The 24,567-nt window shown below is 40.2% G+C and overlaps 1 protein-coding gene across 1 annotated transcript in view; it reads left to right on the top strand.

The window, feature by feature from the left end:
- The window catches only part of TDRD12 (tudor domain containing 12), a 71,968-nt gene that overhangs the window by 29,073 nt on the left and 18,328 nt on the right, over positions 1-24,567 (top strand). Inside the window, 15 exon segments of the mRNA XM_036275378.1 lie at positions 3,534-3,631; positions 4,266-4,342; positions 8,737-8,817; positions 11,260-11,320; positions 11,660-11,767; positions 13,933-14,118; positions 15,952-16,108; positions 16,589-16,680; positions 16,683-16,721; positions 17,648-17,839; positions 18,080-18,208; positions 18,691-18,808; positions 20,321-20,460; positions 20,580-20,800; positions 23,833-23,932. Of these exon segments, the coding sequence (XP_036131271.1) occupies positions 3,534-3,631; positions 4,266-4,342; positions 8,737-8,817; positions 11,260-11,320; positions 11,660-11,767; positions 13,933-14,118; positions 15,952-16,108; positions 16,589-16,680; positions 16,683-16,721; positions 17,648-17,839; positions 18,080-18,208; positions 18,691-18,808; positions 20,321-20,460; positions 20,580-20,800; positions 23,833-23,932 (1,799 nt within the window).

The following is a 24,567-nucleotide window of genomic DNA, read 5'->3' as shown; positions in this document are numbered from 1 at the left end:
AAACTGCAACTGAGGTACATGCCCTTGACCGAAATCGAACCCACAACTTTTTGGTCTGCGTGCCCACGCTCTAACTAACTGCTGAGCCAAACCGGCCAGGGTTGATAATTATTTTGTAAATTCTTGGTATGTTCTGTTAATTAACTTTTTAGATTTTCTCTTTATCTTGATATTCTGAAGTTTATTTAAATGTATTTAAGAGTGGATGGTTCAATATTCATTTTATTAACACTTAGAATTTTTCAATTACAGAATTTATGTTTAACTTACGTTTCTGAAAAGTATTAAATTTTAATGTTTTCAAAGATTTTTCCCTGAATTTATTATCCATAAATTAGTATTTTTTCATTTGTCATCAATTTTTTAGCTTGTTTTGAATTTTTAATTTCTCTGAACTGATTTCTGAGAGGTTTTCTTAATTCTTTAAATTTCCATTTTTCTCTTTGCTTCTAGCCCAGTATTTATCTTTTGAGTTTTCAATTGTATGATTATTTTTTACTACTTAGAGTTTTATTGGTTCTTTTGTGTGTGTGTCTATCTTTTCATATCTATCTGTTTTGTTTCATGTATACTATTTCTTTTTTTTTTTTTTTTTTTTTTTTTTTATCCTCACCCGAGGATATTTTTCCATTTTTTGTACAGATAGAGTGGGAGGGAGAGAGAGGAAGGGAGAGAGAGTGAGAAACATCGACGTGAAGGGACACATCGAGTGGCTGCCACCCGCACGACCAACCAGGGCCGGGGACAAACTGCAACCGAAGTACGTGCCCTTAGCGGGAACCGAACCCGGGTCTCTCCGGACCGCAGGCCGACGCTCTAACCACTGAGCCAAACTGGCCAGGGCTCATGTATACTATTTCTTTTTTTTATCTCTTGGGTATTTTAAATAGATTTATTTTAGAGTCCTTTTTAGACTGCTGTTTTATTTTCATTTCCTCAGGTGTGAATCTCTACTTTTTCACAGACCTTTGCGTGGGGTTTGTTTTTTTTTAAAACATTTGTGATGACATTGAAATAATTTATGATTTCAGTGATTTATGTTACTAAAGAGGTGAAAGGTATATGTCATTTTATTCTTCTTCTTATTTTTTATTCTCACTGGAGGACATTTTTGCATTTATCTTCAGATAGAGTGGGAGGGAGAGGGGGGAAGAGAGAAAGAGAAACATCAATGTGAGAGAGACACATTGAGTGGTTGTCACCCACACGACCCCAACCAGGGCTGGGGACAAACTGCAACCGAGATACATACCCTTAGCGGAAACCCAACCTGGGACTCTCTGGTCCGCAGTCCGACGCTCTAACCGCTGAGCCAAACCGGCCAGGGCTAGTTTTATTTTTTTAAAATTATTTTTGTTATAGATGTTTCTCTTTTTTCCCCCATTGACACCCTCCTCCCCACTCCCACGCCCCACCCCCTTTCACAGTATTGTTGTCTATGTCCATTGGTTATGCATATATGCATATAAGTTCTTTGGTTTATCTCTTCCCTCTTCTCCCTCCTCTGAGGTTTGTCAGTCTGATCCCTACTTCTGTGTCATTTTGTTAATTGGCTTATTTTGTTCGCTATATTCCACAAATAAGTGAGATCATGTGATACTATCTTTCTCTGATTAGCTTATTTCACTTAGCACAATACTCTCCAGGTCCCTCCATGTTATCTCAAAGGATAAGAGATCTTTTTTCTTACAGCTGCATAGTATTCCATTGTATAAATGTGCCACAGTTTTTTTATCCATTCATCTACGGATGGACACTTGGGCTGTTTCCAGATCTTAGCAATTGTAAATAGTGCTGCTGTGAACATAAAGGTGTATATATTCTTTCTGGTTGGTGTTACCTTGTCATTTTAATTTGTTTCTCTTATTGATACTTACAGTAAACACTTTCCCAAACTTGCCTCTGTAATATTCTAATAAATGATTGCTGGGTTGAATTTATTTTATTTTTATTTTTTTTGAAGTCACATCTTATTTTTCACGCATCTTAATTATCCATATTATTCACTAAACAACTTTTGTCACTTTTCAAAAGTCAGCTTTAGTACTGGAGAATAAAGATATTTGAAAAACTCTTCTTCAGAATTTTGCCATCTCCTGTTTATTCAAATTCAGCCTGTTTTCGGACACCTTTTACATCTATTGTGCTATTGAGAAGCAAGATGCACAATTATAATCCCAAACCATTTCTGAAAATGAGTTGTAATTGGTATTCTAGTTATTGCTATATAACAAATATTTTTTTAACATTTAGTGGTGTAAAGCAACCATTGATAATGCTCATGGATTCTGTGGTCAGGAATTCAGTATGGGCACAGCATTAAGGCCTTATCTCTTCCACAGTGTGTGAAGTCTCAGCTGGGAAGGCTTGAAGACTGGTGGTAACTAAATAGTTGGATTCATTTGAAGATTTATTGGGTCATATGTCTGGCAGTTGATGCTGGCTTTTAGCGGGGACTTCAACTTGGGCTGTCATATGAAATACCTATAGTGGCCTTTTCATGTGGTTACTCGGACTTTCTCACATCATGATGGCTGTGTTTCAGAATTGAGCAGCCAGGAGAGTAAATCACAGTCCATGACATTTTTGTGGTCTAGCTTTAGAAGTCACATAATGCCAATTCCATGTTGTTTACAAGCCCACCCAGCCTCACGAGAAAGGAAGGTCGAGCCCATCTCTCAATGAGAGACATGTCAAAGACACATTAAAGGAAGAGCACGTGTGTTGGGAGACATGGTATGGCCCTCTTTGGAAAGTAGAGTGTGCCAAGTTATGACAATAAAGTATGTTTGATTCTTAGTAAGCTGGTAAAGGAATTCTTTTTTTTTTTTTATCCTTACCCGAGGACATTTTTTCGATATTTTGTTCAGATAGAGTGGGAGGGGGAGAGAGAGAGAGAGAGAGAAACATCAACCTGAAAGGGACACATCGAGTGGTTGCCACCCACACGACCCAACCAGGGCCGGGGACAAACTGCAACCGAGGTACGTGCCCTTAGCGGGAACCGAACCCGGGTCTCTCTGGACCATAGGCCGACACTCTAACCGCTGATCCAAACCAGCCAGGGCTAAAGGAATTCTTTTTTTTTTTTTTTTTTTTTTTATCCTCACCCGAGGACATTTTTCCATTTTTTGTACAGATAGAGTGGGAGGGAGAGAGAGGAAGAGAGAGAGAGGGAAACATCGATGTGAAAGGGACACATCGAGTGGCTGCCACCCGCACGACCAACCAGGGCCGGGGACAAACTGCAACCGAGGTACATGCCCTTAGCGGGAACCGAACCGGGGTCTCTCCAGACCGCAGGCGGACGCTCCAACCGCTGAGCCAAACCGGCCAGGGCTAAAGGAATTCTTAAAAGCATTTTTTAATAAGGGTTGAAACTAGATTTTTAAATTTCCTCAAGTTAGATTTACTATAAAAGCCTATTTCATAATAATTTTATGTATTAAGATTTTTTATTACACTTTAAAATTATAATTTTTTTCATCTTTCCTACTTATTAATAACACTTTATGACTATCTTTATTTTTCAGATAAAACTGTAAAATGTAAAATGGATTCCTTGAGTGGTTCACCTAAAAAAATATCTGAAAAGAAACAACAGTGCATCTCTTTAAAAGATGTACCTAAGGTTGTATTTTTAAATGCTCATTAAATGTAAATTTTATATACTGTTAATTTTAGAATATTCTTCTTTAAAATCTAGGAACCAAAAGTATGTTTTCTGTTAAAAGAATCTTTGGCTATGATAGTTCCATTCATGAAAAAATACAGTTTGCATGTTTGCTCTGTTTCAAAAGAACAAGAACGCCAGCTCCCTCCTTGTTCTTGGCCTACTGGCCTGTCTGTAAAATCAGGTATTGAGCCTCATTTTAACAAGGGTGTGAAATTCTGGGATTATGGAACACTATAATAGTTATATTCAAGACTACCCTGTCCTTCTAGTCCCTTTGATAAAACAGGTGAAAGTTATTACAGGACATTTTAAATACTGAAAGGCCAGCTCCCTGCTATGTGGACACTTCAATCTAGTGGTTATGGCAATGGCATAATCAGTTCTTCGTTTCTTCATGTCTGTGTTGTCTGAAAATTAGATGGCTGTTTATGAGACAAATTCTCATTGAATTTTCAGTGCATGGGATGACGCTCAACCCACTGAGCCTCACTGGCCAGGGCCCCATGGAATTTTGATTCCTCAAGAATATATATTTTGCTAGCATACATATTCTTTCTGACATAAAAAAATGTGTTTTTTTTTTTAACAGTGTGTTGAATCTTCAGCGTACTGGCCAACAAAAAGAGGCATAACCATATATGCTGATCCAGATATACCAGCAGCCAGGTATGATTTGAAAATTTAGTATAAATTGACTAGAGACTTAAGTATAATATTGTCTTATATAGTGTATAAGATTGGTGATAGGGAAGTATTCAATTTTGAAAAAAGACTAGCCCTGGAAATGTTGATAAAATATATATTAATTTAAAAGAAATATGTTGTGATAACTGGTTAGTACAATTGACCAAAAACTGGTAGTGGCTCTGGAGTCTCCTGTTACCTTGTCATACAAAGTTGTTTCCTAAGGTGGGTCCATTGAAGCTGCCTTGATGTAACGGATGGGTGAATGGATAAAATATATTGTCATCTTTTCCCTCTGACTGCTTTTAAGATTTTCTGTTTATACTGCTTTGAGCAGTTTAATTATTATATGCCTTGGTGTCATTTCTCTCACGTTTCTTGTGTTTGGGGTTCTTTATTTGTAGGCTTCTGTCTTTCATTGAATTTGAGGTGTATTCAGCAGTTACTCTACAAATATTTTTTCTGCACCCATCTCTTCCTCCTCTTCTTTTGAGACTGATGAGACAAATGGTCAGAGCTTTTGTATATTATCCAAAAGGTACCTGAGAATCTGTTCATTTTTTAAAACTTTTTTTTGCTATTCTTCTGATTAGTAATTCTACTTATCTGTTAACTTATTTTTTTTGTCATCTTCATTCTGCTATTTAGCCTATCCAGTGAAATTTTTTGCATATTATATTTTTAGTTCTAAAAATTTCATTTGTTATAGTTTGTATTTGTTTGCTGAAAACTTTTGTTCTATTCAAGAGTGCTGACCTTTTCTAATGGAGCATGGTTGTAATCACTGCTTGATAATTCCCACTTCTGGGCCATCTTGAGGTTGGCACCAGTTGATTATCTTTTCCCTTGATAATTGATTTGATTTTCCTGGTTCTTTGTATGTTGAGTAATTTTGGATTATATTCTGGACTTTTGAATATTATGATGTGAGGCTCTGGTTTCTGTTAAAATCCTCTGTAGAATATTAATTTTGTTGTTTTTCTTGTTCATTTGTTTTAGTGGGAGGTCAACAACTCCTTTAGGTTCAGACCTCAGTTCTGTCTTTCTTTCTGTGGGTGGTGATTGCATTGTTAGCTCAGTCTCCAAGTCTTTGGTCTGTTCTGAATATGCTCAACTTGGGTGAGCTTGTTTATTTATTTATTTTTTTTATCCTCACCCGAGGATATTTTTCCATTTTTTGTACAGATAGAGTGGGAGGGAGAGAGAGGAAGGGAGAGAGATAGAAACATCGACGTGAAGGGACACATCGAGTGGCTGCCACCCGCACAACCAACCAGGGCCGGGGACAAACTGCAACCGAAGTACGTGCCCTTAGCGGGAACCGAACCGGGGTCTCTCCGGACCGCAGGCCGACGCTCTAACCGCTGAGCCAAACTGGCCAGGGCTGGGTGAGCTTGTTTATGTTTTGGGTCATAAACAATAATAGGGGATCCTTCCCCCCCACCCCCCGACTCTCTCTCTTTTTCCAGGATTTTTCTCATAGTCACCATTTTCTTGATGCTCCCTCTCCCTGTTCTCCCTGTGCTAGGTAGATGATTTCTCTCAGAGAAGCTGACATGTGCTTCTGTGTGATTGGGGCCACTTATGGAGCAAAACAGCAATAGAAATAAGAGAGAAGAAAAGATTGGGCTTGTCCTCACACAGTCTTTAGACTACCTGGTCCCTTTTCCCCAATTCCTCTGGGGGAGGTTTTCTCTCAGGGCTTTAGGTGACCACACTGCTGTTGCCAATGATCAGAGCTGGTCTTGGGCAGGACCAGGAGAGAAAAAGAGGTCAAATCAGTTGGGATTTTCCACACTCTACTTGAAGTCTCTTCCTGGTTCTCTGGCTTGAAATGGAGGGTTTTTCTGAGATTTTTATTTCTATAACCTTCTACACTGTCCCAAGTCTTGGTTCATCCTCAGTTCAACACCAAGCGATAGTGGAAGGTAAAAACCTAGGAAACTCTCCATGATTCTGGTTGTTTTTCACATTTTGACTTCTCACTCCTATAGTTTTGTACTTTATCCAGAGTTCCTAGCGGAAATCAGTAGGAGAGAGGGGCTGTGGTGGACTTACTTCCTTTTGGCAAGTACCCGAACTGTCCAAATGGTTTTTATACTTAAGGGGCTTAGCTCTAGTCCCCACATAAATTTACCTACATAGATCAACTTGTTCCTTAGTGGTACTTTTTTTTTTAAGTCAATCCTCACGCCAGGCTATTTTTCCATTGATTGATTTTTTTTTTTTTTTTTTTTTTAAAGATACAGTGGAAGGGAGGGAGGGGAAGAGAGAGATAGAAACAATGATGGGAGAAAGACACATCAATTGGTTGCCTCTCATATGACCCTGACCAGGGCCGGGGATCAAACCTGGAAGCCAGGTACATGCCCTTAATCAGGAATCAAACCCATGACCCTTTAGTCTGTGTACTGACACTCTAACCACTGAGCCAAACTGGCCAGCCCTTAGTGGTACTTTATTATTATTTTTTATGAAGCTAATATTTTTGAAATACCATCATTTAAATATTTAATGATTCATTTACATAATATTGGCATACATCTTGCAACAAATGTACAAAAAAAAAAGTATACTTTTGCAGTTGCAGTATCATGTCTTTCTCTAAATCATTGACAAATTCAGTTAATTAAAATAACAAAATTATTTTTTCAGCATTCTACAAGATGATTAACATCTATGTATATAAACAGAAGTACATTTGATGTTAACTAATCTGTAAGAAAAGAGATCAAGAGATAGTTAATTCTATTCAGTTGCCATTCTTTTAAAAATTAATAATTCATCGAAATATTATATTAAGGTAATGAAACCTTTTTGGCTATATATGTCATTAAATTATGATAAAATTTATTACAGTATAAAAGCAAGGAACTGAATTTAATGTGCATCATGATTCTTTTTTGCATATCATTATTATTTCCTTCAGGGTTTTAACTTTTTCTAATGGACATGGTTTTGTGGGAAAGTATGAGCACTGTGTGCTATAAACAAAGCAAGGACACTGAAAGGTAGTGAGCATGTCTGTCTTGGGAGCTCTACCTTCCCATGCTCTATAGCTATTTGTTTAAAAATCTAACACATGTTGCGGTACCATTAAAACATATTGTAACCCAACTTCACAGTAGTAGGCAGCAGTGGTGCCTGAGGACCCACACACCTCAGCAGTGCACCAGTGGGATCCATGCACCCTAGTAGTGGGCATGGTGAGACTGGCCTTGAGAATGAGAATAGTCATAGGGCGATAGTCTAGGAAAAATTTAAAATCAGAATAAAGTTGTAGTGTTGTACAAAAAACAAAACAAAACATTTCAGTAGGAGCCCCAAAAGAAGAAAATTGTAAGCAGGAAACAGAACAGAGGTGGACATCAACATATACAGCACATAAACTTAGAAGCACGCTTACCAAACAAAGAGCCCCTATGTGTACAAGACTAATTTGGACATTCCATACTGAATCATTAATCGGTTTGTCTACCTTCAGGCCAATACCACACTATCTTATTAGTGTAGCTTTATCTACTTGAAATTGGATAGCATTAGTCCTCCAACTTTGTTTTTTCTTCACAGAGTTTTTGTGCAGAAATTTTGCTTGAGATTACTTATACTGAAACTATAAATCAATTTGGAGATAATGGTCCTCTTAACAATACTGAATCTTTCAACCCGTGATAAAGATAGTCTTTCCATTGTCAACTTTAACGTGTCATCAATATATATTTTTTAAGGGTATAAAAATCTTTCTTTTATTCATAGCATTGCTAAATCAGAAGCATTCACAGTTTCCCTCTGGAATCTTCCTGTGTGCCTCCCAGCGCGACCACGTGGTGGGACGGCCAGGCGGCGGGCGCAGGCGCAGTGGCCGGCGCTCTGTAGGGCCACCACGGCCTCCTCCAGGCGCGCAGGGGCGCCATGTTGGTGGGCCAGTTGCTGTGGCTGCCCTCGGCCTCCACGGTGTCGCTCTTGTTCGGGGGGGCTGGGGTTGAGCAGCGCCGGACCGGTGGACGCGTTGGTGCAGGGCGCCATGGAGAACTGGTAGGAGCCAGCCGGTGCGCTGTAGTACAGGTGGTAGGACGGCGAGCAGGCCTGGAACGGGCCGCCCTGCGCCAGCCACGAGCCGGGGTGGGGCGGCGGCAGGTACGTGTGGGAGCGCGTGGCCGAGCGCGTGGCCGGCATGCCGACGCCGAGGTGCCGGGCCTCGGGCAGCAGGTGAAGGCGCGGGGTGGTGCGTGCGCGGTCTGCGTGGAGGGCAGAACTGGCGGGCCGCCAAGGCCGTCAGCCTCAGTGGTACTTTCAGATGTTCTCCCAGGAAATAAAGATATTTTCAGGATTGGGGTAAATGGGTTTAGAATTTTTAATGTTTTTTTTATTTCTAGTGCTTTATGTCAGAAGTCAAATGAAAAACCACTTAGACTGGCTGAGAAGAAAGAATATAATGAGAAGAATGGCTGTGTAAAGTACGAATTTTTTCTTGGCCTAAATTTTTTATTGAAATAGTTGTGATAAAATTGTAAGCAGGAAGAATTTACATACAATTTTATTATACATTTCAAACCTGCATTCCCATTAAAAAATATACATACACTGGCTTCTGTGGGCTTTGAAGTTAGTTTTTTTTCTTTTTCATTTACATAGGGTAGATTTTTCTGTTTTAATTTTCCTTCCACTGTAAACAGGTATTTTCTACCTCCCCTGCCTGATTCTCTTGGTGGAGTAAATAATTTTATGAAACAAATTAGATCAAGTTGATCTTTTTTGGGTTTTGATTTTACATGGATTGGTGTTTGCTTTCTTTCTAGTTTTGTGATGTTAAATAGGCTTATCACCTGCTTGAGAAACTGTTTAATTATTTGCAGTGCAAAACTTGGGGAAATTTTTTTTCTCCTGTCCAAGTCAGGACATACTCAGTTACAAATTAACAATAGAGTAATAACTTTATTTTGTACTTTTTAAATTATTATGTATTTATTTATTTTTTAATCCTCGCCCGAGGACATTCTTACATTTATCTTCAGATAGAGCGGGAGGGAGGAAGGAAGAGAGAGAAACATCGACGTGAAAGGGACACATCGAGTGGTTGCCACTCGCACGACCAACCAGGGCCGGGGACAACTGCAACCAAGGTACGTGCCCTTAGCGGGAACCGAACCTGGGACTCTCTGGTCCATGGTCCAATACTCCAACTGCTGAGCCAAACTGGCCAGGGCTTAAATTATTTTTTATTAAAAAATTTTTTGTTTATTGATATTAGAGAGAGAGGAAGGGAAAAGGAAAGAGAGAGACATTGATGAGAGGGAACATTGATTGGCTGCCTCCTGCATGGAGGTTTGACCTATAACCTGGGCATGTGCCCTGACCGGGAATCAAACCGGCGACCTCTTGGTACAAAGATCAGTGCTCAACCACTGAGCCATGCTGGCCGGGCATTGTATACTTGTTTAATCTACAAAATATTTTAATACTTTTAAGATTTCTTACTATACCAGCCTAAAAACACTCTTCTAGCCCTGGCTGGTGTGGCTCGGTTGGTTGGAGTGTCATCCCATGCTCCAAAAGCTCGTGGATTTGATTCTCAGTCGGGGCCCATTACCAGGTTGTGGGTTCAATCTCTGGTCAGGTGCGTACAGGAGGTGACTGATCAATGTTTCTCTCTATCTCCCTTCCTCTTTCTCTAAAATCAATGGAAAAGTAAAAAATAAGAACAGTCTTACATTTTAAGTAGTGAGGTTGTTCTGAAGCTATCAAAATGGTTTTTATACTTAAGTGTTAATGATTTTCAAACTTTGTCACTCTGAAGCTACCAGAGTGACAAAATTTCAGGCAGTTCAGAAGTGGGTATAGGTCATGCTGTTCACTAATTAGCTTGGGATGTTCGGGGGGAGGGTGTTGACCATGCAGTCATTCAGGCTCCCCAACTTCCCAGAGGCCACACTGTGGCCCTGTAGTGTTGTCTCACCCAGCAGGAGCTCCTATGCTGTTTCAAGGCCAGGAGTTCTGAAGGCTGCCATGGCGTCCACAGATCTGGGGGCGCCTCGGTTGACATCCTCCTCCCAGGGCATCCCTCCACTATAGTTCCTAAAAGCTGTGGTGCTACAGGGTTATTTTCCTTGGAACAAAAGACCTGGCATTATCCATATAGCTCATTGCTTTTTTTTTTTCTTAATTCAAAAATTTTTTTTTCCTTTATTGATTTTAGAAGAGAAAGGAAATGAGAGGGAGAGAAAGAGATAGAAACATTGAAGAGAGAGTACATGGATTGGCTGCCTCCTGCATGCCCCCCACTGGGAATCAAGGGCCACAACCTGGGCATGTACCCTGACCGGGAATCGAACCAGCGACCTCTTGATGCATGGGTCGATGCTCAACCACTGAGCCACACCGGCTGGACCATTGCTTTCTTTTATTATATTAAAGTATTACTTAGTAAATTAACCCTGAGACAACTCCATTGCCTTCTAGTTTTATATTACAAGGATATATCTTATCTCCTATGTGGCTGAATGCCCTTTATGTAGAACCCACTGATCATACTGCATCAGTCCTCTGTGGGTTCCAGGGAGGTTGGAAGCATTCAAGATTAAACAGCAAAGAAGGAAGAACACAATGGACATTTTAGAGATTGTAATGACCTGGTGATCATGCAGTCTTTCTCCTTGCTCAGATGGTCAGTTCTGTGTCCACAGCCTGAGGCTTAGGGTGGGGGTGGGGGAAGCATGGGACTGGCATGACCACAGTGGCCTTTGTAGCACAGTGAACAGGCAAAACAGAACAAGCAGTAAGTTCATACTGTGCCTTGGGCTACATGGTTCACTTCACCTCTCTCAAGGAAGAATTCAAATATTAACTAAAAGAAATAGACACTTTTTTTCTTTCAGATTGTTCTTTTAATTATTTTACAGATTACTGCAGTTTTTAAATCCTGATCCTTTGAGAGCTGATGGACTCTCTGACCTGCAGCAGGTATTACAACTCTTAAAAAAGTAAAGAAAGAAAGAAAACTTTATTTTTTAAGTCTAAACTTGAGATGAGAAGAGAAACCCCTACAATTGGAGACTTTACCTGAAGGCATCCTTTTATAAATTGTTTAGTGAATTAGTCCTTTAGAAAAATTGTGGGGTTTTTGGGAGTGGAGATAATAGAACATCTTCCTTTCATTTGGTAGTTTTGGTGGTTTTTGATAAGCATACATACCTAGGTTTTTACATTGAAATCAAACTCTTGTCTTTTCATTTCCATGAAGTTCTCGATACTTGATGCTTATACCACAGGGCAGAACCGTCTAACGTGCATATTCTCTAGTTGCAGAGGTTGAAGTCCGGCTCGCAGCAGCCCTCCACTGTGCTTTGGAACAGGGTGGAGCCCTGCTTCTCCCTCGACACGGCACCGCTCTCGGCGGACCTGAAAAAGGTAACAGTGCTCCTAAAACCAGACTCAGCGAGGACTGCCGACCTGCCCGAGTGTGGAAGGACTGTCAATAAACGCTTCTACTGAAGTTGCATTTGTATAATTTCTTTGCTTTTGAAATTCTCTTTTAAGCTTTTTTTTCTAATTTCTTATTTATTCTTAAGTCCAGGTTAACTTCTTACAAGTGACTAATTCTTTTATGGAGAAACCATTGTGTAACTGTAAGTGCTTTTCTGAAATAAGTTTTCAAATGTGCCTGTGGAAGGGGGCTTGGAAGAAACAAGTTGCCAGGGCGATTTTGATATCTTTCTTAGCATTCTTTTCAAAATTGCTTTATAGACCTGTGGTTTCATTTAGTAAATTGATTATATATATTTATCTGCTTCCTTCTTGATAACACAAAAATTTTAAAATATATTAAAAAAAAAAAAAGATAAAACCACAAGGGTGAATAGAATGACAGTGAAGTCTTCAGTGGACAAGAGCTTTGCACAGGCTTTTGGGCAATAGAAATAGGCAGCAGTGTGCCTGACACCCGGGGAAGCAGGGAAGGGCTGAGGTCATGGACATTCCTGCCCTGTTTTCTGAACATCCACAGTTTCTTAGGAAGGAGAGTGAAGGCTCTTTTTGGAGAAACTGAATGGCTTTAGAGAATGACCTTTAGATGATGCGGTTTGGAATTCTCCCAGTGCAAATCTCCCAGTCTGCTTGCTGCCCCGTCTTCCTTCGGTGATTGTGACTCTCACACGGTGCTGAGCCTTGCCCTGCCCACAGGGCTGCTAGCCAGTTTTTAATTCCTCCTCCACGGTGAACAGAACCAAGGATCATTGGGTATTTGAGGAAAGCCATCACCCAAGGAATAAAAAACACCCAAACAAACCCTGAAGTAAATAAACAATGTAGGGAGTAGAAGGAAACATTAGAAATTAAATATCCTCAGAGATAAGGTATATGTATTTAATAATAACAGGGCACTGTAGAAAAATAATAGAATAAAAAATAGGTTCTTGGAAGTTCATCATGTTATTGAAATGAAAATCAATAGTTGATTTGAGAGAGAAAATGGAGTCAACTATCAGCAAGTAGAATGAAAGGCAGAGAGAGAGAAATAGGGAGGAAAAGAAAAAATGAGTGTTAATTTGGGCTCCAGTGTCTGCAATAGGATTTCTAGAAAGGAAGGAAAAGGGCAGAAAATTCTAAGAGCAACACATGAATAATTTCTAGACTCAGTGGCTGTGACTCTCCAGGTTGAGGAATTGACCTGCCACAGTCCCAGCACAACTGAGGGAAAGACAATAGGCGTGTGGTGGTGAAGCATTTAACCTGGCAGGGTTCAGAGACCATGAACGATTCCAGAGAGAAGACACTGGTCCCACACTCAGGATCAGGGATCAGAACGGTTTCAGACTTCACAGTAACACCAGGGGAGCACTGACTCCAAAATCCTAATAAAAAGTGATTTCTAACTTAGAGGGCTATACTTAAACCATCAAAATGTGAGGATAGAAGGAAGATATGTTCAGGCATGCAGAGTCTCAAATGTACTTCCTCCGTACCCTTTCTCAAGAAGCTACTGAAATGTGTTCTCCACCAACGCAAGAAAGTAAACAAGGAAGAGGACAGCATGAGAGGTAGCATGAGTTGTAGATGAAAGGTTGATGGTGCAGGGAGCTCCCAGGATGACAGCTGCATACCAGGGGAGGAGCAGGGTCAGTCCTGCTTGCAGGTGGTTCAGGGCCTGGGGAGGGCACTTCATGGAGATCCTGGTGCTAACGAGGTCTGCCTTTTGGAAAAGAGTACCAGTGTGGCTGGAGAACTCAGAACTGGAACATTTGAGAGGTTTTAGTGACAGTAACAAAAATCAAGCAAGTAAAGGCATGTTTTTAAAAGATTTGCAAGTGAAGCTGATGCACTTGATAGCTTTGCAGAGGAGCAGCAGCCACATCCTCGCTCTGGTTGGTTAGTGGCCTGCCTGTTGGATTCTTTAATTTGGAGCCTAGAAATGCAAGAATCTTCGAGCAGGACTTGGGTGCTGGAAAAGATTCAGCGGGGCTTACAAAGTTAGGTCTTGGAAAATGCCAGGTTGAGCCATGTGTACCTGTTGGGTAAATGGGTTTTTCTTTTTCTTTCCTTTATTGTGGTTTGTGGTTGTTGATGTTTTTTTGTAGGCTCTTCAAAGAAATAAGTTTCTGGGACCTAGCCACACTGAATCTTACTCTTGGCCTCCCATAGCACGTGGCTGTGATGTGGTTGTCATTTCTCAGTGTGGAACTGACCCTTTGTTGTACCTTCCACCAGTGCTTACGATTTTGCAAATAGGAGGCTGCTACAAGTCATTACCAAGTAGAAACGGAGTAAGTTGAAGACAATTTTTACAACAAATTGGATTAAACCTTTATTTTAAAATTTACACCTACCTTTGGTAAAATTTAGGTTGCATGAATCATTTGGTGTACAAACTGGCAGGACAAACTGTCCTTTGAGAAACTTCTACCACAGTTCTTGATTTTCTCATACTGTTCTCACTGTTGCACCCCAGTTGTGAGCCATCTGCTGAGTCCAGCTTTTAGAGATAAATATATAGTTTACAAAAAATATTTCACTGGGCTTTGGCCAGTTTGGCTCAGCGGTTAGACTGTCAGCCTGTGGACCAGAGAGACCCGGGTTCGGTTCCCACTAAGGGCATGTACCTCGGTTGCAGTTTGTCCCCGGCCCCAGTTGGCGTCGTGTGAGTGGCAGCCACTCGATGTGTCTCTTTCACATCGATGTTTCTCCCTCTTTCCCCCTCTCTCCTTCCTGCTCTATCTGAAGATAAATGCAAACATGTCCTCGGGTGAGGATCAAAAAAATTTTTTCACTGGTGTAATTTATCTGATTGTCACGGCAACCCCATGAAATGGTTAGGCCATGTATTTTCACCATCTTATAGATGAGAAAATTAAATTTATGGAAAGTTAATGGTATAAATTCTTAACAGGTGACAAGTGTGACACGAGGTGAGATTAGAATGTAGGTTTTCTGTCATCTCTTATTCTCTCAAATAGTTTCATAGCACCCCCACACTGGTGTATAAACCCACTTTATTTTTCCCATGTGCCAGAATCTGAAAAGAGCTGAGAAGGACGATGGAAAGGAGGGAAATATGAGGTGTGAGGATCACATGATAGTGGGGTGGTGACATCTGCTTTACTGGGTGTGGCCTTTGCTCAGATCCCCTCCCAAAGGACACACTACAGATTGTTCTACCACTCACTACAGGGTGAAAAAGAGCAGTACGAAAAGTCCCTGAGAATTGCATTTTAGAAAAGATACTACTTTATGTTTTTAATTGTGCTAGGTAAATCACTGATTTTCCTTTGGAAATCTGCATTGGCTGTCATTATGTATAGATTTAATAAAACTAAATGGATGCATTTATATCCCTCAATTAGTTAGCGGCTGACCCATGTTCATGGATGCAGCTTGTGTGGAGATAGAACCCTGGCTAGGCCAGGAAGGGATGTCCAGGTCTTGTCTCCTGAGCCCTTTTTCTCCGTCTCCCTGGTCAGCCTGCTTTTAGGCCTGACACCTGGAAGCTGGCGCTCACCTGGATCTGTGGAAAGGAAAGGGAGGCTCGAGCTTGTCTTCAGTTAATCGAGGGCAGGTGTGCAGGAAGGTGTTTGCCAGACTGTGTACCTTCAGGAGATACCTGTGGGTCAGTGGAGGGCAGGGCTCAGATGGTGCTGTAAGAAGCTCAGTCTCCTAAGGAAGAGATGTTAACCTTTTTTAAACCTTTCAGGAAGCAGTTTGTTCACCCTTGAGCTTAGTTAGGAAGGAGCTCTAGAGCCAGTCTGCCTGGTTTCAGATCTTGTTGCTACCTCGTGTGCAGCTCTGGGCAGCTGACCACCTCTGTGCCTTAGACCCCTCCTCTGTCACATGAGGTAGTGATAGGTCCTGTCCTGTGAGAGTGTATTAAGGACTAGATGAATTAATACTTATGATGAAGTGCTTAGTTTAAGCCCCAGGAATATCCGAGTCAATGTGTCTAAATCCATTCTAATGAAATATTTTAACCTTCCAGACCTATGTGATGATAATGGTAAAAATTCATGTAGTGCTTACTCTGGACAAAGATGTTCTACATGCTTCACAGATATTGTGTTTGATGCCTAACTTTTGTCCAAAATTATGTGAATTTGTCTTTGCAGCCTCTGGCAGTCATCGTGTGTCCGGGGTGGAAAAAGGCCCAATTTATTTTTGAATTATTGGGAGACTATAGCGTATCCTCCAGGCCTCTCCATCCTATGTTATTAACAATTGGACTCCACAAAGATGAAGCCAAAAATATGAAGCTTCCAAGGGGGTGTAAGCATCCTTCCAAGCCCTTTGGTTTTCCTTACAGAGCACAGCGGAACCCTACCCAGGCAGGCCTGGGGCTGCACGTGTCATGGACAGTGTAGCTGCCGCTGACGGTCACTAGTTCAGATTGCCCGTCAGTTACCAGTGGGTATAGATGGTCTGGCCTTACCTTTGTGGAAAAAAAGAGAAAACTATGTGATTTCATTCATTGATCAACTATCTACTGAACACCTGTTGTTTGTTAGATGTTGACTAACACCCTCCCTGTCTTTCAGTTGTGCAGAACTTGGGGGAGCCCAGGTACTTAATCAGATAGTCACAGGGGTTGTTAGCTGTGCAGGTAAAGTTCTTGTCTCACCCACCTGAGGAAGAAAAACAGTTTTTCTTTATTAGAAGGCATTTCTAGGAAGTATGTGGAATCTTAGGAAAGCAAATGTTAGAAAAACCTGCAGAAAATCTAAAATGTTTTTTCCTTTTAAAATATAGGTGATGTAATTGTCACAACACCACATAGCCTCCTAAGACTTCTCAAATATCAGAGCTTGTTACTGCTCAGACTCTGTCACCTCATTTTGGCCAAAATGAGGTGGAAGTGTTGCTCTCTGAAGCTAACGAACAGGTAAGTGTGGTACCATTTAAATGTCACCACTCAGAGGTACGTACAATTCAACTGTTCGCTGTGTTTAGGCTTCAAGAAAAGTTGTCTCTCTGTGGTAGAAGCTGGTTAATCTAAAAAATGTTCCCTTTAGTTTCTGTGATTAAGAAGAGAGACATTTATCTGAAATTTTCTTCCCTGTGCTGTATTTCTCTTTGAAAAGCGAAAATTCTTTTCTATGAGGTTTTCTAGATTATTTAATTAATACTTTTCTGACCATGAAACCAATTTCTGTATTAGAAAACCTGAGAAAAGAGCACTTGAAAAACTTTGACACCCACAATCTTACACTCAAAGGTGATCACTATTGCCATTTGGAGTATTTTTTTTCCTTTTTATAACTCCTGTGTTATAGGAATGAACACTGTTAGTACCTTTCTCTGCTAATTTGTAACTTGCATTTTTTAATAAATGGCATTGTATTGTCACTATTCTACTGGCCATATGGCATTGAATTCTCTGGACATTATTTATTTTAAATATGTTTTATTGATTTTTTTAGAGAGAGAGGAAGGAAGAGAGAGATAGAAATATCAGTGTGGGCCCTGGCCGGTTTGGCTCAGCGGTTAGAGCGTCGGCCTGCGGGTACGGAGGAAATATCAGTGTGGGAGAGAAACAGGGATCGGCTGCCTCTTGCACACCCCCTACTGGGGATCAAGCCCACAACCCAGGCATGTGCCTTGACCAGGACTTGAACCAGGATCTCAGTCCCTGGGACAATGCTCAGTCCACTGAGCCACACTTTATCTTTTTTCTTCACTTTTATGTTTGTAAAGTTCTTCCCCACTACGAAAACAGAAAATATGCAGTCCTTTACCTTTTTATGTTCTGTCAAACTAATTATCATTCTCTTTTGAGAATAAAAAATGAAATTACACTAAATTTTTTAGATGTTTGCAATATTAGATAACTTCAAAAAAAATATCGAAGTTGAAGAAAGGGAATCTGCCCCACATCAGATTGTTGCAGTTGGAGTTCGTTGGAACAGACACATAGAACATTTGATCAGAGAGTTCATGAATGACCCCTACATCGTGATCACGGCCATGGAAGAGGCTGCTCTCTATGGTAACGTCCAGCAGGTGAGGATGCGCCATGGGGGCGTGGCAGGGTGCTGATGAACACAAGCAAGTGACTTTTGTGTCCTGGGTTAATATGAAAAGATTATAGCTTTAATTTCATATATAAACCTGAAATTATGAGTTTAAATTTATACTGGTTTCTTATACATTCTTTTCTATTAAAATCATAACCTATAAAAAGTAAAACTGAAGCACCTTGAACACTCTAAAAATCACATTTATTCTGTATTTCATTACTAGGTAGTACATCTTTGCCTAGAAAGTGAAAAAACCTCTACTTTACTCCAAACTCTTGACTTAATTCCAAGTCAGGCACAAAAGACCTTGATCTTCACCTGTTCTGTAGCTGAGACTGAAATAGTGTGTAAGGTGAGCCTTTCCACACATAAATGTTCTTACTGTTTGCTTAAACTGCGATTGGATCTCGAGTCATCAGAGAATGACTGAGGGAGTTAAATACTTGATGGGAACAACATTTTACAAGGTCCACATCAGTCAGAATGGGTTCTGCTACAGAGTGTAGTGGTGCCCATGAGAAAGGGTAGCAGGAGCCTGACATTGAGGGAAGGAGCCAAGAAGGTCGGACAGCCTTTCCCTGGAGCCAACATTCCCCAAAGGGAACAGGGCTTTTGTTTTGTCTTGGCAGAGCGTTAAAGGGATCTAATGCACAAAGAAATGACATTTTGGAAATATATTTATTTAAATTGACAATCATTTTATTATAAGAATCATTTGATCAGTGAGATAATGCCCTCACATACTTTTAAATGGTTTATACTAATTATTGACAGAACAATTAAATTCAGGTTTATATTCTTGACTGTGAACTGGCCTCTTGGTTTCATCTTTAGGTAGTAGAAAGCAGTTCAGTATTTTGCTTGAAAATGCATAAGGAAATGGTTTTTAATTTAAAAAGTGTATTAGAACAATGGAAGAAGAAATTAAGTTCTGGCTCTCATATTGTATTAGGTAAGTGTTTTAATTTCTACTTATATTTAGAGGAGGCTGAGCTATTAGGAATTGTGTCTTTTAATTCTTTTATATATCTCATCTCCAAATTTCTCATTTCCCAGATTTATTGAGAATTTATTAATAATTTTAATTTCAAAATGAAAATTAACTTCTATTAAGATTTTAATGTTGCCCTGGCCGGTGTGGCTCAGTTGGTGGGTGTTGTCCCATGCACCAAGAGGTTGTCGGTTCAATTCCTAGTAAGGGCACAGGCCAGGTTGTGGGCTCGATCCCTAGTAGGGGGCGTACAGGAAGCAGCCAATTGATGTTTCACTTTCACATCAATGTTTCTCTCTCTGTGTCCTTTCCTCTTTAAAAATCAATAAAAAATATTAATATTCAAGTGGATCTAGGTGTCCTCCAGGGCTCTTGGGTCATTAGGCAGCAACCCTTCCTTGACATTCTCCCTCGAGTCCCAGCTTGAGGATCACTGTGATCACTGTCTCATTTCTATACACACGTGTGCCTGTGATGAAACAGGTCATATAAATGATTGTTAAATTTAATATTAGGAATTTAAAAGTAAAAAATGTATAACATACATTTAAAATAGATACGGGCAGCCTAGATTTTCAATAAAAGACTTTTTTTTTTTTTTTAAATCCTCACCTGAGGATATTTTTCCATTTTTCTTCAGATAGAGTGGGAGGGAGGGGGAGAGAGAGAGACAGAGAGAAAGAGAAAGAAACATCAATGTGATAGGGACACATTGTCTGGTTGCCTCCCGTACAACCCCACCAGGGCCAGGGACAAACCACAACCGAAGTACCTGCCCTTGACTGGAATCGAACCCTTGACTGATTGGTCTGCAGACCAATACTCTAACCACTGAGCAAACCGGCCAGTGCAATAAAAGACATTTTTCTAAGCTAAAAGGAGACTGCTTTTCTCTGGAATGTAATCACTGGGCTGTGACATATTTAAAAAAAAAAAAAAAAGGGAAACCCTGGCTGGATAGCTTAGTTGGTTAGAGCATTGTCCCGATATGCCAAGGTTGTGGGTTCAGTCTCTGGCCAGGACACATACAAGAATCAACCAGTGAATACATAAGCAGGTGGAACAACAAATTGATGTTTCTCTCCCCTTTCCTCTCTCTAAAATCAATAAAAAACTTTTTCGAAAGAAAAAGGGAATGAAGTTTATTTGCATCTAAACATAAATGCAATAAAGAGCCCGGCTGGTATGGCTCAGTGATTAAGTGTCGACCCATGCACCAAGAGGTCGCCAGTTCGATTTCTGGTCAGGGCATATGCCTGGGTGGTGGGCCCGATCCCCAGTAGGGAGCATGCAGGAGGCGGCCAATCAGTGTTCTCTCTCACCATTGTTTTTATCGCTCACTCACTGAAAAATCAATGAAGAAAAAAATGCAATAAAGAAATGTATTGAAGTATGGTTGCTGGAATTGCTAGGTAGACTTAAGTACAGTAAAACTTTAGCCTCGTTTGAAATTGTTGGAATCCTTTTCTCTAGCCTTAACTGATGACTGCATACCGCTCTTGGCCATCACTGATGCCACATGTGTGATTCACTTCAGCTTTCCTTCCTCGCCCAAAATTTTTGGTGGACGCCTATATTGCATGTCTGATCATTTTCAGAGTTTACCTGAACAGGTGTGATTACGTTTCATTATCTTTAAATATTGCACTGTGTTATAAATTCTGAATCTACCAAGTTTTATTGTTCAGTTTGGTGTGGATGATCCATTTCCTTTATTCATCCCCATTTTAAGGGTTCTCCTGCAAAACAGGGAGATAAAAGAACCAAATCTGTCTTGCTGCTGACAGAGAGAAGTGCGTGCCATGCAGTTGGTGTTCTGCGCTACTTGGAAAGAGCAGATGCCAAGATTCCCTCAGAGCTGTATCAGTTTACTGCAGGGGTTCTAGAAGCCAAGGAAGATAAAAAAGCCAAAAAACCTCTTTGTCCATATCTTAAGGCTTTTGGATTTTGCAAGTAAGCCAGTCCTCTTTTTTATAATTGAGATACACAGTCAAGTGCATAGATGGACAGTTTGCAGCTTGATGACTTGTTACATGTGTATGTACCCAATGTAAACCACCACCCAGCTCTGCAGAAGCGCTCTGGAGCTCCCTTCACGCTTCTTCCCAATTTGCCCTTTCTCTGGAAGTAACCACCCTCCTGATACCTGTCAACACTGATTACTTTTGTTTGTTTTTTACTTCACATTCAACCCAATGTTTGTGACATTTACCTATGTTGTTATGTTTATCAGTGTTTTGTTTGTTTGTTTGTTTAGCGGCTCAGTATTTCATTGGATGAATATATCACGATGAATATATCCATCTTCTCTCTCTTTTTTTTTTTTTATCCTCACCCGAGGACATTTTTCCATTTTTTGTTCAGGTAGAGTTGGAGGGAGAGAGAGGAACAGAGAGAGAGAGAGAAACATCGACGTGAAAGGGACACATCGAGTGGCTGCCACCCGCAAGACCAACCAGGGCCGGGGACAAACTGCAACCGAGATATATGCCCTTAGTGGGAACCGAACCCGGGTCCCTCTGGACCGCAGGCTGACGCTCTAACCGCTGAGCCAAATTGGCCAGGGCATATCCATCTTCTCTTGATGGACCTCTGGGTTGTTTCCAGTGTTAGCTATTATGTAGGAAGCTCCTATGAACATCCTTGTACCTGTGTTTTTGTGGAAATATGAACCCATTTCTTTTGGGTATATACTTTGAAGTGGAATTGCTGGATTATGAGATAAGCATATGTTTAACTTTTCCAAAGTAGTTGACCATTTAATCAGTAATGTGTGAGAAAGTTTGAGTTGCTTTGTATCCTCTTCAACACCTAGTATTCTGGGGTGTAGCGGTAAACTATTGTGATTTTCATTTGTGTTTCCCTATTAATGAACAATGTTGAATGTCTTTTCATATGCGTGTGGGACATTAGACCATCCTCTTTTTGTGGTGTGCCTGTTTAGGTCTTTTTCCCTTTTTTTTTATCCTCACTCGAGGATATTTTTTATTTTTTGTTCAGGTAGAATGGGAGGGAGAGAGAGGAACAGAGAGAGAGAGAGAAACATCGACGTGAAAAGGACACATCGAGTGGCTGCCACCCACACAACCAACCAGGACCTGGGACAAACTGCAACCGAGGTACGTGCCCTTAGTGGGAACTGAACCCGGGACTCTTCGTACTGCGGGCCGACGCTCTAACCACTGAGCCAAACTGGCCAGGGCTTTTTCCCCATTTTTAAATGGTGTGTTTTATCTTTTTCTTATTGGTTTGTAGGGTTAATTTATTTATTCTAGATATAAGGTGCTTTGTGAGATATATGCATTGAGAATATCTTCTGCTAGTCTGTGGTTTGCATTTTCACTCTTTTAATAGTCTTTTGATGAACAGACATTTTAAATATTGATGAAGTATTTTATGGCTATTGGTTTTTGTGACCTCATGTAAGAACTGTTTGTTTGTCTCTAGGTCATGACGACAGTCTTTTATATTTTTCTCTAGAAAATTTTAGTTTTAGCTTTGACATTTAGATGTGTATAATCTATATTGCATCAGTTTTTGTGTTCAGTGTGAAATACGAGGTGCTGTTCACTTTTCTTCCAAATGTATACTCCCTTGATCCAGCAGCATTTACTGAAATCATTGTTGTGTTGTCACTGGGTTGGTTCCTTTAACATAATCCAGATGATAGTATATGTGGTCCATTTGTGAACTGTTTCTGTTGCATTGGTCTATTTGTCTATGCTTACACCAGTCTATTTTTTCTCAAGTACTGTAGCAGATGTTATCCTAAGTCTTGGAATCTGGTATCTAAGTCCTCCAACTTTGCTCTTCTTCAAGGTCATTTTGGCTTCTGTAAGTCCATTGCATCTCTAGATACATTTTAGAACAGGTTGATCAACTTGCTGAAAAAAAAACCCAGCGGGGCCCTGGCTGGTTTGGCTCAGCGGTTAGAGTGTCGACCCCTGGATCAGAGAGTTCGGGTTTGGTTCCCACTCAGGGCACGTACCTCGGTTTGTTTGTCCCTGGCCCCGGTTGGGGTCGTGTGGGTGGCAACCAGTCGATGTGTCTCTCTCACATTGATGTTTCTCTCTCTCTCTTCCCCCCCATCTCCCTCCTGCTCTATCTGAAGATAAATGCAAAAATGTCCCTGGGTAAGGATGAAAATAAAAAATAAAAAAAACCAAGCTGGAATTTTGATAGCAACTGCATTAATTTTACAAATCAATTTGGAGAACATGGATATCTTAACAATCATAGGGGCTCTCTCCCTGATCCAGACATAATGCCATTACTTGACACCTAAATGGATGGCTGGGACTGAGTAGTAGGTGTCTGATAATGTATCTATTGGATTGACTTTAATTTCAAGATAACTGTTGATGTTTACTTTTTAAATTTATGTTACATTAAACAGGTTATTATCAACAGTTTCCATTATGCCTTTAAATAGAATGTTGACTTTTGAAACTACTTTTAAGTTTTGGTTAAGGAATGACTTCTGGTTTAGAGGTTAATTGGCCTGTGTTGTGGGTTATGGTAATGTGTTTCTGATTCAGAGTCTTTATTTTGGAAGTCCATTTTGTTCATTTATGTATTAATTTAAGAATATCTAAAGAAATCAGCGTTAAGTTTTAGGGTCCTTTTCCATGTATTTATGTATTGTTAGTGTCATCAAGTATTTAATATGATTACTTTTTATTTATTTATTTATTTATTTATTTATTTATTTTTGTTAATCCTCACTGGAGGATATTGTTTTCATTGATTTTTAGAGTGGAAGGGGCAGGGGACATCTATTGGTTGTCTCTTGCATGGGAATCGAACCTGCAACCCAGGTACATGTCCTTCACCGGGAATCAAACCCGAGACTCTTTGGTCTGTGGGCCGACATGCTAACCACTGAACCATACTGGCCAGGGCTGATTACTTGTCTTTTAAAGTGTTTCAAGTAAACATTCTTACAGATTTATTTCTGGTTTTAAAATCCATTTACTTTTTTTCAGACACAAAAGGCTCTGTCCTGATCGACACCATATTAATCCAGAAATAGACATGCCTAGAAAATTATCCAATCAGGCTATACCAGTATTTGGATACATTAAAGTAAGTTCTGTTGAAGATTGTTTTGTTGAATGATTAGGGGTCATTTTAATGAACATATTTTTTAAGCAACTGAATCTTAGTTGAATATAGTTATGACTTCCAGTGGTCAGGGTTAATTTACCACCATTAATCTGACAGTAGGCACTGGTCATTAGAAAGTCCCCAGTTTATTTAGAAAACCAAGATCAAATCGGAAAAGTGGATAAATATCCCTTTCAACAATCTGGGGATTGTTTTATTATATTTTCAGAAAAGAAAGTTGTTTTGGGGGACGAGGGATTATTAAAAATAATGCAGTGACTACTTGAATCTTTTCAGAAAATCATTGATTATTTCTTTGAGGAAAATTCTGAGATGCAGATAGAATTGCCGAGTTAAGACTCTGTCACTTTCTTTTGAATCCTTTCTATTACTGTTTGCGTCTCCTTTCTCACCATTCCTTTCCTTTAAGGTATATTTGTTGTGCTACACTTGTTTTCTGGTGCTGCTATAACAAATACCACAAACCAGGTGACTCAAAATAACACTTGTATTGCCCTGGCTGGTGTGGCTCAGTTGGTTGAGCATCGTTCTGTGGTCACCAGTTTGATTCCTGGTCAGGGCACTTGCCCAGGTGGTGGGCGGGTGATTGATGT

Source organism: Molossus molossus, unplaced genomic scaffold (genome assembly GCF_014108415.1).
Source record: "Molossus molossus isolate mMolMol1 unplaced genomic scaffold, mMolMol1.p scaffold_m16_p_21, whole genome shotgun sequence".
Classification (NCBI taxonomy): Eukaryota; Metazoa; Chordata; class Mammalia; order Chiroptera; family Molossidae; genus Molossus; species Molossus molossus.
Note: the sequence above shows the minus strand (reverse complement) of the source record. Positions and strands in the feature narration are given on the sequence as shown.